The sequence below is a fragment of the Callithrix jacchus genome, chromosome 2 (assembly GCF_049354715.1).
Source record: "Callithrix jacchus isolate 240 chromosome 2, calJac240_pri, whole genome shotgun sequence".
Taxonomy (NCBI): Eukaryota; Metazoa; Chordata; class Mammalia; order Primates; family Cebidae; genus Callithrix; species Callithrix jacchus.
The window spans coordinates 80,656,926-80,669,145 of record NC_133503.1 but is presented as its reverse complement, the minus strand read 5'-3'; the positions used below and the strand labels follow the sequence as shown (position 1 = coordinate 80,669,145).

Genomic DNA, 12,220 nt, shown 5'->3' with positions numbered 1-12,220 from the left:
TTATGTATAATAAAAGTAACAGAAGGCATTTTTTGTGATTAAAATTTTTAAAAAGAATGCCTTATATCTTCATGTCCCAGATGGTTTAAATACTCATTAAACATCAGAAACAAAAGACATTCATTAAATTTTTCCATTATTTTATCTCAAAAACAGTTAGTTATTAATGGAAATGATGTATTTTGCATGCTCCTATAGCAGTCCAGAGGAGCCTAGAGAATAGTATCTAAAATTGTAGTTTAAGAAGTTAACAATGAGTTGTTTGTTTGTTTTTAAGACAGGGTCTCACTCTGTTGCCCCAGTTGTAGTGCAGTGGTGTGATCACAGCTCGCTGAGGCTTTGAACTTCTTGGCTTAAGCATTCCTCTTGCCTCAGCCTTCCGAGAGTAGTGGAGACTACAGGCACGTGCCACCATGCCTGGCCAATTTAAAACAACCTTTTTTAGAGATGGGATCTCACTTTGTTGCCCAGGCTGTTCTGAAACTTCTGGCCTCAGGCCAGCTTGGTCTCCCAAAGTGCTGGGATTATAAGCATAAGCTACCACACCTGGCCTTACTTTTTAATCTTCTATCCTTTCATGTTTGCAAGTGTAGTTAGCGATAAAAAGAAATAAACACTCTAGTTTACAGTGAAGAACTCCTTTTACTTAAAGTTACCTTTCTAGTCTTGCAAAAAATAGTTTTTCCTTATTAAGCAATATACTGACACTGTGGAGATTTGGAAAACAGATCAGAGAAATATCTGCAATTCCATCACCACTGATAACAAATATTATTTTGTGTTTTATCTGATCTTTTCCCTTCTTGATCTTGTTTTTGCTCTAACTCTGAATCTTGATACTTTAAAAATTAACATATTTTAAGGACTAGACTACCATAGCTTTTCCCTTAAGAGTGTAATATGTGTACAAATTGTGACTGCATCACAATTTTCTTTTTTTTTTTTTTGAGATGGAGTCTTGCTCTGTCACCCAGGCTAGAGTGCAGTGGCGTGATCTCTGTTCACTGCAGCCTCCGCATCCCAGGTTCCAGAGATTCTCCTGCCTTAGCCTCCTGGGTGCTGGGATTACAGGCATAGGCCACCATGCCCAGCCAATTTTTGTATTTTTAATAGAGGGGGTGGTTTTACCGTGTAGGCCAGGCTGGTCTCGAACTGCTGACCTCAGGTGATCAAACTCCTGACCTCAGCCTCCCAAAGTACTAGGATGACAGGTGTAAGCCACTGCGTCTGGCCTGCATCACAATTTTTAAACCCATTTTTCTGTGCTATGGATTGAATTGTGTCCTTTAAAAACAATATGTTGAAGTTCTAACACCCAGTATCTCAGAATGTGACTTTATTTGGAAACAGGATTTTTATAGAAGTAATCAAGTTATACCGAGGTTGTTAGGGCAGCTTGTGATCCAACATGACTGGTGTCTATTTTAAAAGGGAAAATTTGGACTTCACTTCTGAGAATAAAAGCTAGCATGTTTGCATATTCTTATACATGTTCAATAATCTTTGCTTGGTACTTTTCTCTGTAGTTATCAAAATCTATTATAAGCACATAATATAAATACAGCTTTTACATCCATCTGGATGTTTGTCTTCAACTCCAAATCAAATGAATATGTTCAATAATAAAAGCCACTACCAGAAACACAGAAAAATCTGTTCCTTTCCTAATCATAATCATTAACACTTGGTTGTAAAAGCCGTCAATGATTAGTTGTAAAACTATCATGTGCAATGATGGACTGAATAACACTTATTTTATAAAAGTTGACTCAAGTGCTTTTTGGGAAAATTTAGATTCTTTGCAAATTCTTGAATGTATGCACTAATAGAAAACAATAAAAGATTGTCAAACCTTTTCATCCTCCTCCCCTTCCTTTTGTTAAACATAAATTACATACTTGAGTTTTTTCAATAATTCTCTTATAAATTAAAAAAGGAAATACCTTTGTCTTAGTTGTCATGTTTAGATATATTGCGGGAACTGGTTGTTTATTTATAAACTCAAAATTCTGTCAAACTCCCAGCCTCCTGGGTGCTGGGATTACAGGCATGTGCCACCACACCTGGCCAATTTGGATCACAACCTGCCCTAACAACCTCATTATAACTCAGCCTTCTGGGTGCAGAGGAGGCTGAGGCAGGAGAATCACTGGAACCCCGGATGCAGAGGTTGTAGTGAGCAGAGGTCATGCCACTGCACTCCAGCCTGGGTGACACAGCAAGATTCCATTTCAAAAAAAAAAAAAGAAAGAAAATTGTGATGCAGTCACAATTTGTACACATATTACACTATTATGGGAGCAGCTATGGTAGTCTAGTCCATAGAAGTAACAAACTTCTTTGTGTTGCCACTTAGTATTTAAAATATTCCTTTCCCAAATTAACACATACTCAATTATTAGCCTATCGTTTTCCTGCATATCCCTTAATTTTGTAATTTTTTACTAAGAATCAAACTTTGATTCTGATACTTTCATATCGATGTATAATATAAAGGAAACAAGAAAAACTGTAAGATTTTTAGTTTTAGTCATTTATTTGAGTTTTTACTTCTAATATAATATCTGGAATTAAACTATATGAAAGGCTCTTGCATAAATATAACAAATAACTTACCGATACAGTTTCTTCCAGAGGCATCTGGTTCATAGCCACTGTTGCAATTACAACGGTAACTACCACGTAAGTTTTCACAAATCCCATTGGCACATATATCAGGATCCAAAGCACACTCGTTGATATCTGCATTAAATATTGAAAGTTGAATGCTCCTACACATGTTATTGTTTGTTGATAAATGCAGGTCTAATAAAGACCATTCAACATATGAAGTGTTTAACTCTGCAAACTCACAATTTGCCTGTCTTTCAGAAAGGAAAAGGAACTGAAAACAAGGAGTAAGAAAATAAAATTGAGAGATACAGGACACTTCACTGGTAAATCAAAAGAAAAATGAAAGCAGCTGGCAGAAATTCAAAGAGTTAAATAATGAAATATGACTGTGTTTACGATAAAATTAATAAAGACGATTTATAGGCTGTTGGCTCAAAATCCAAAGGAAAACTCAACTTGATAGATACTGTAACTATCTAATTAAAAGACAGAGATTTATTAGGGTGGCCCATAAAACTTTATGGTCCCCAAAGGTACAGGATATTTCTATTTTATTACTTTTTTGTGGTCAACTGAGTAATATGTTATTTAGTAAGTATTTCTCATTGCTGATAAGTTGAAATTAATGGAGAATATACCTAAAATATCGGTGCTTCAGGACATGATATTTTATAACAAGCTGTGAACATAGACTACTACTACTATATCACGCAGGGGTAGTGGGACTTGTGCACTGATATGCTTGTATGAATGATAAGTAGTTTCCGACAGTGGCTGGCTCTGCTAGGGAGGCTCTATTGACAGGGAATATAGCGAAAGAGACAGTCTCAAATCAAGTTTTGGTCCCTATGCTCAAATTGTGATGCTATTGTTTTCAATAATTCGGAAGACCTTAAATGCTTTGGAAACGTCTTTCATTTCGTACTCGGGAGAAATGTACTTGTAAAAGTTTACTTTTTACTCTGGTTTGAATATTTATCATAAAGATTCAACACTACTGCCTACCATCTATAATATGAATAAAGCCTTCTCAAACACAAGTGCAGCAGAATATATATATATATTTTTTTTTCTTATATATACCTATTCATATATAGTGAAGATAAATAACACCCCAGTTTTATTTATATATAAATGGATCTATATGTATACTAAAATATAAAAGAACTTGAAAATTATAAACACATATGTTCTTATATGTTCAAGATTCCATATTGGAATTCTGTTAACCGTATAGAAAATTGAAAGCAAGAAAAACCTTAGCGAATCTTACTTCTTGACTTGGAAAGAAACATTTTACTATTCTTAGGTATAAACAGTCTTAAATTATTTCAGCCAGTATATCCCAAACTTGATCAATATCAAATATCTCTTTAATACTATTTATTTTTCTAACCCTATTTGCACCATTACTTAATAGTTTCTCATAAAATTGACTTATTCTTTTTTTTAATGTAAATGCCACACCTATTCATTTCTTAAGCAATGATTGCATGAAATCAGGACAGTGGTTTGTTAGTGACATTTTTTAACAATGCATATTTAACAGATAAATATTTATCAAAGATGAAAATGTGCATCTACATATCGCTTAATATCATCCAGCTTATAACCACTGCTTAAGGAGATAATTAATCTCATTATTTTATAATATTACATGTTCATACTGAATATACTCATATAAATATAATTATAAAGCTATGCAATTATGTCATATGATTATTATAAAAGTGAGATTAACAAATGTTACCTCTTCCATCCACAGTGATACCTACTCCGCTACTACAAAGGCTGTGGAATTCAGCTGTATGACAAAAATAAGTAAGAGAATTAAAAACTTAACAATATCTATATCATATACAAGTTATTTTCATAACTTCAAAACTACCATTGGGAAGAATTATTTGTGCATTAATTTTTAAAGTGAAAAAGATAACCATTTTCTGTCATGCAATTATAAAATTCTAAACTCATAAACATAAAAGAGTAAATAAATCACTTGTCATCATCTTGAATATTATTAATATATATAAATATTACTAATATTTTCTACATACAGAAACTTTAAGAAAAATCTAAATGATCTTAACAAAGCTTGATATTTAACTTTTTTTTCTCTCACAAAATAATAACAGTGAAAATGTAGGTTATAGTACTTACCAAGTGCTTGGCATTGTTCTGCATCTTGAATCTAACAATTTTGTTAATCTTCCCAATACCACAAACTAAATATGATTGTATTTTCTTTTTTACAACCAAGAAAAAGGGGAACACAGAGAAGTGAGTAACTTGACCAAGGTCACAGAGGTTGTGAGTGGAGAAGCAGACTTGGCTCCTGGGTGCTCTATCATTGGCATGTCATGTCAATATCCCATTTAATAAGCCATTTAATATTGTTGTCTCAGTTAAGTAGAAGTACCACATTTATTCAATCAACCTCTTACTGGTGAAATTCAATTTGTCCAACTTTTAGCAAATATCATAAATAATACAAAGTTTAATTATATAATTAGGATAATCTCTTACAAGTAGAACTCTGAAAGTTTATCCCCCTCTTAAGGTTTTAGATAGTTCTTCCCCTCCAAAAATGTCCTTGAATTATCCTTTTATCAGCAGTATAACGAAATATTCATTTTAATATCCTCATTATCACTGGGATAATCAATCGTCTATACCAATCTGATGAACAAAAATGCACCTTATTTTATTTTTAATTTTATGGAGAGTGGGCATCTTTTTACATGGTAGTCTTTCATTTGCATTTCTACTTTGTGAAATTCTGTTTGTGTACACTGCTCTTTTTTCTATAGTGGATTTCAACTTTCCTTATTGATTAATGTAAATTCCATAAAGATTAAGAAATGATACATAAAATAAAAAACGATGAGTTCATGTCCTTTGTAGGGACATGGATGAACCTGGAAACCATCATTCTCAGCAAACTGACGCAAGAACAAAAAATCAAACACCGCATGTTCTCACTTATAGGTCGATGTTGAACAATGAGAACACATGGACACAGGGAGGGGAGCATCACACACTGGGGCCTGTTGGGGGGAAATAGGGGAGGGACAGTGCGGGGTAGGGAGTTGGGGAGAAATAGCATGGGGAGAAATGCCAGATATAGGTGATGGGGAGGAAGGCAGCAAATCACACTGCCATGTGTGTACCTATGCAACAATCTTGCATGTTCTTCACATGTACCCCAAAACCTAAAATGCAATTAAAAAATATTTTTCCAGTTTACTTGTGTATTTTACTATTTAGGCCTGCTTTGAAAATCTTTTACCATTACAAAATAAAAAATAATTTATATTCTATATGAAAATTATGTTTTAACATTTAATGTAGGGACATAACTTAATATTTTTTCCCAAAAGTTATCAACAATAATTATTATTTAATCCTTTTCCTTGCTGCTCCAAAATGGTTTGTTATATCCTAATTCCTATTCATATTCAGATTTCTAGATTCATTTTATTAGTTCACTTAGCTTTTTGTCTAGTCTTACACCAAGTTTTGAACTTCTTTGATAATATGTATCATTCAGTTTGGTATATTTTAGAGCTAGATTCTCGTCATTATCTTCCTTTTTTTTAAAAAAAAAGTCACACTCAGTAATTCTTTCAGATGCATCAAATCATTATTTCCATGTTTGAAGACTCTAAGATTTTTAAGGGAATTACAAGACATTTTCTTTGCAGGAATTGCCTTCCTATATCCTCCACATGGAAAGTTCTTATTTGTTTCAAGACAAAACTAAACGTGCTCCTTCTGTGAGGTCCTTTCCAGCCCTGGCTACTAATTGCTCCTTCCTCTGTGCTCTCTTATGCTTGTGTGTGAACCCTTTAAGGTACTAATCACACTAAATTGTAATTTATACATTTGCCTGCCTGTATTCTGAACTACTCCTAAAGTTAAGGAAAAACACAGATTGTGTTTATGTTAGAATCCCTACTGAACTTACATATATTAAATATGGGTTTAGTGAAAGTATGAATAGATAAGAGTCAATATTATTGACTGAAGAGTTCGGAACTATTGCCTGAGATTGTGACTTGAGATCACTTGGTGTCAAGATATAAAAAACAAATCAAATCGATTTCTTGTGTTTATAACCTTGAAAGTGGTAAGTAAATTTTATGCTATTTGTCTTCACAATGACAGCACAGATCAAGGAAACTAAGGCTATCACGTTCATATAAAAAAAAGCCTCTTGTAATAGTCATAACTGTAACAGTAAATAGATTTGCGTTTGTTTTTCAGAGTCAGCATCTCGCTCTGTTGCCCAGGCTGGAGTGCGGTGGCAAGGTCATGGCTCACTGCAGCCTCAAACCCTTGGGTTCAAGTGATCTCCCCCACCTCTGCCTCCCTACTAGCTGGCACTACAGGTGTGTGCCACCACACCTGGCTAATTAAGAATTTCTTTTTGCCAAGACAGGGTCTTATTATGTTGCTCAGACTGATCTTGAACATCTGGCCTCAAGTGACCCTCCCGCCTCAGCCTCCCAAAGTGCTGGTACTACAGGTGTGAGCCACCACACTCAGCCAGCAAATAGATTTTTTATTCACTGTGTGTTCTGTCGACCTAGAAATCATATATAAACACAAGTCAAATCTTACTGTCTGCCTCACATATCAATATAAGATTGGATTTCTTTTCTTCAGTTAAAATTAATGATGAAACACTTAACAGCTGATGTTCTCTTTAGCCAGACATCTAATGTTGCATTTCTTGATTCTTTATCAAGTATGAAAATGGCACATGTGACTACCTGAATTTTTTGCAGGACATGGCTGGCAGGGTTCTCCAAAACCATAGTCTGGATTGGCACAGCAGCATTCGGACTTGGTCACCGCACCGGGGAAAGGACGGACACACACTCCTTTCTTGATTCCTCCATAGCAGGTACTGCGCATGTGAGTATCTAAAGGAGATATAAAAACAATGACTTGAGGCAGTGATAGAGACAAAGAGATTTCAAAACTGAAGGTTTCTTTTTACCCTGGCCACTGGATTGGCAGCTTTTAAAGACTGCCATATGAGACTTTTATTTATTGATTTTTAATTTTTATTATTATTTTTTTGCGGTCGAGTCTCACTCTGTTGCCAGGCTAGAGTGCAGTGGTGCGATCTCAGCTCACTGCAACTTCCACATCCTGGGTTCAAGTGATTCTCGTTCCTCAGCCTCCAGAGTAACTGGGATTACAGGAAAGCGCCACCATGCCCAGATAATTTTTCTACTTTCGGTGGAGACAAGGTTTCACAAATGTTGGCCGGGATGGTCTCAATCTCTTGACCTCATGATCCAACCGCCTCGGCCTCCCAAAGCGCTAGGATTACAGGCATGAATCACTTCAGCCGGCCGGGCATCTGAGACTTTTATTTTGCATCTTTAGCATGCAATAGTACTAGGAAATCAACAAATGTTTTTGAGAGAGGATAAGAATGAATGCATATCTCCGATTCTATTTTTTTTCTTTAATAAGTTTTATGAGCTACATAGTATACATTTCCCATTTATACTCACAAACCTTTCATGGAACCTAGGATATTTCCACAGTTATAAAGAATACTTTGAGCTCTAGTCACTGGCTATACTGTATTCAAAATGACACTTCTTATCTCAATTTTGGAAGTTCTCCTGAAGTCAATGAAGTTAAACTACCTTGAGGTGATACTGCTTAGGCATGAGATTTCCTACTCCCACTTTTTGAGTTGGGAGGTCTTTCTTTTCAACTCCCAGGATACTGCTTGTTACTGTTTTAACCTCAGAAACTCAGTAAATCCAGTTATAAAAGTAGTTAACTACCATATGTGCTCTTGGCATTGTGCTCATTGCTTTCAGACATGATCTCATTGAACAGTCAGGTCAACAGCTCTATAGGAGTGGTCATTAAGTGCACTTTATAGATGAGGAAGATGAGGTTCAGCACTACCTATGTAGTTTGAAGTCCTTGAATATCCAGTGCCTGAGCTGGGGTTCAGACAACACGCTTCTTCTTTCTAGGAAGTAAGGCTATACCCTAAAGAAGCATGTTCTGCTTAGTCCGCTCACTCTTAATTCTCATAAAAGATCCTACAACTTTATGAGACAGTAAATGGTGAACTATAAAAAACTCAGATCATAAAGGGCAGAGAACCAGAACAATTTTTAAGCAGTATACTGACCTGGTAATTTCACCAGAGATAACCTCTATTATAAATATCTAATTATTCATAACTATTGGAAAAAATTTTACCTGCTTGTTATGCAAAATGAGTCATCCAATAATCTCTTATGACCTGGGGGTGTTTCTGATTAAAACAATGTGATATATGGCTCCATTAAAAATGAGATATGTGTGAGCTTAAATGGAAGGAGGCCATGGGATTCACCAGCCCCATCCCTGAGGAGTCAACTCAGTCAACCTTTCTGCCTCTGCTGTGGCTGAGTTTGGGAACATACCCTCTGAGTTAGACACAAACACAGACATGACTTGAAGGCAAATTTGCACAAATACGACACAGTTCATGATTTCCAATATGATTTTTGTGAGTTCTTTGGACATTACCAATTATCTTGGAAGGTGTCTATGAACAGTCAAAGTTATTTCTGCTTTTGGACTAAGAGCACATGCCATGAAGAATTTTTAGAAGCAAGCAGATAAAAGGCCTATGGAACTCACTGGAAGAGTGAGACCTATTATATGATAGTTTGCATTATGGGTGAATTCATCTCTTTAGAGTACTCAACACTGGAAGTTTCATGAAAAAGAAAGTTGCATAACTTATGTGTGGGTTTTAGGGACATACACTTCTTCAGGTTCAGATCCCTACAAGAAGATCTTACATAAATTACGCAACATCTTCCTTATTCATTAAATAAGGATACAGTTTATATAGTAAATGGAAGTGTATTTGTTAAGTAGTAAGCACAGTGCCTGGGACACATTTGAAATATTCAGAAAATGGTGAACGCCTTATTTCCCTCTTCTATTTTTTTCTAAGATAGTAAAGTGCAGTAGTGAGAAGGGAGGAAAAGTAGAACAAGGAGTTCTATCTGTAACTGACTGAACAATCAGTTGAGATAACTCACTATCACCCTACTGATCTTTTCCTATTCCAAGACCCCAAACTGGCAACATAGCTCATATTATACTATTCAAATATAACTAATCCACTGTATATGGGTGGATAGGATAAGAGAAACAATACCAGTAGCACCATTAGAATATGCTCACATGAATGTGCTGGTGACAGACTGGCCCTAAATGCTAAGCTGCATCTTTTCCATATGTTTTCCAATCTCTGCCTTCCCTCCCTGCTTCCCTCCCTCCCTTCCTCTCTTTCTTCCTTCCTCCCTCTTTCTCTCTTTCTTCTTGCTCTTGTTACCCAGGCTGGAGTGACCTTGGCTTGCTGAAATCCCCGGATCCTAGGTTCAAGTGATTCTCCTGCCTCAGCTTCCTGAGTATCTGTGATTACAGGCACCCACCACCATGCCTGGCTAATTTTGTATTTTTGATAGAGATGGGGTTTAACCATATTGGCTAGGCTGGTCTCGAACTCCTGACCTCAGGTGATCCACTGGCCTCGGCCTCCCAAAGTGTTGGGATTACAGGCATGAGGCACCATGCCTGGCCCCTTTTCTTTCTTAAAAAATGAAAAATTTAAAATTTCATCAGGTAATTAGCAGATCTGCATACCATGGGTAAAATGTGTATGAATGCAAAATGCTAACTTTATTTTATTCTTCTTTCTTTAATATCAGCTTTTATTTATAACTTAAAGCAGCAACTCTTAAGACTATGACCTAGATATGATGTCACTATTCTAATTAAATAACAATAATACCAGCAGTAGTTAACTTATTGGACATTTTCTATGTTCTAGACACCATTCAAAGCTTTATTTAATTCTCAGAACAACAAAAGAGCAAAGGAAGAACAGAGAAGTCCTTTATCTTTCTGTCATCTTAGAATATTCAGTAGTTATTATGTGGTCTGAGTTTTTTTCCATACTTATTAAACTGCATCATTGAATAAACTTAAAAATAAATTTTGAATGAATGGGAAAGATAAAAATATGATTGCCTTTTGTTTATTCCTTGCTCATGAGCTGTATTTCAACTAGTTAAAATTGTAGTTTAATTATCTGAAACTTAAAAAAAAATCTTAAAATCTACAGAAGAATAAATAAAAAAAGAGATCTAAAATTAAAATGCTAATCCTAATAGTAATTCATAACAGTGATTCATTTCTTTCTTTCTTTTTTTTTTTGAGACAGGGTCTACTCTGCCACCCAGGCTGGAGTGCAGAGGCACAATCATAGCTCATTGTAACCTTCACTTCCAGAGCTTAGACAATCCTCCCACCTCAGTCTCCCAAGTACCTGGAATTACAGGCACGTGCCACCATGCCTTGGTCATTTTTGCATTTTTTGCAGAGACAGGATTTCACCATGATGCCCACACTGGTTTTGAACTCCTGAGCTCAAGCAATCTGCCCACCTCAGAATCCCAAAGTGCTGGGATTACAGGCATGCACCACCATGCCTGGCTAACTTTTCTATATTTGCAGAGACGGGGTTCCTAGACTGGTCCTGAACTCCTGGGCTCAAGCAATCTTCCCATGTTGCAACCTCTAAGTGTTGTGATTACAGGCATGACGTACGGTGCCAGGCCTCGTATGAAACTTAAAAAATAAATGGGTCTAAAAGTAACATCAAGTCAAAATACGTGAAGAAAGCACATCTAGCCCGTTATCGAAACAGTAATATATGATTTTACACACATGACAAATAATGTTTTTATTTAAAAAAGTTTGAATGACCACAATGATGAAAAACTGGAGGAAGCTTTCTGACAATTTCTGATGTGTTTTCTGGATGTGAACAAGAGAATCAACTTTTACGTTTTACTGAATTCCTAACAATGACTCACATGTTGGTTGCTTAAGAGGAAAACAATTGCTCCCTCCAAAACTGGCTTTGTACTCATGGTATATTTCAACAGAATCATTTAGGTAAAGGAAAAAAACAAGTATATTAAAGCAACCAAAAATATTTTAGCTCTGTAAGCAGGAAGAAGCTATATTCCTCTAGCTGTTGTATTTGAAATATCCCTGAACAAAGTGCTGACGACTTCGTGGTGTGAAATAAATCTTTAACTTGGTTGAGTGGATAAATTTGAGTGAAGAGATTATTTCCATCTGTAAATTCTCCACTTCTTTTCCTTCTTGGGATCCAAATATTTTGATTCTCATAGGTAGGAGTAAAGTATTAACTATGTCTAAGCATATTCTATCTCTCAAATATACTTTGAAATCCCGTTTTTATGTTTTACTGTACAACCTGAAAAACAGAGGGTACATAACAGCTAATTCACTCTAGAAGCTTCATGAAAGCATTTTGGAGAGAAAACTTCATTAAATGCCTTTGTACTACTCACTCTGTGATCCTTAGCATTGGAACGTATTGTTGGGGTTCCAAAATGACAGTGACACTTCTGTTTTGCCTGCCTCTTCAAAGCTGAGCCTGTTACTTCTGATTGATTTTCCTGGGATCAATTTGACAAAAGTATCCTAGAGCAATCTGAATGGCTTAGATAAAATATATATCCTTGCTCAT

At 35.7% G+C, this 12,220-nt stretch overlaps 1 protein-coding gene across 3 annotated transcripts in view; it reads right to left on the bottom strand.

The window, feature by feature from the left end:
• Nucleotides 1–12,220, bottom strand: part of FBN2 (fibrillin 2) — a 270,327-nt gene that overhangs the window by 91,320 nt on the left and 166,787 nt on the right. For all 3 annotated transcript variants that reach the window (XM_035290955.3, XM_035290956.3, XM_078365811.1), the window contains 3 exons: nucleotides 7,389–7,541; nucleotides 4,364–4,417; nucleotides 2,617–2,742 (listed from right to left, as the gene is read on the bottom strand). In XM_035290955.3, coding sequence (XP_035146846.2) covers nucleotides 2,617–2,742; nucleotides 4,364–4,417; nucleotides 7,389–7,541 — 333 coding nt within the window. The remainder of the gene's footprint in view (nucleotides 1–2,616; nucleotides 2,743–4,363; nucleotides 4,418–7,388; nucleotides 7,542–12,220) is intronic.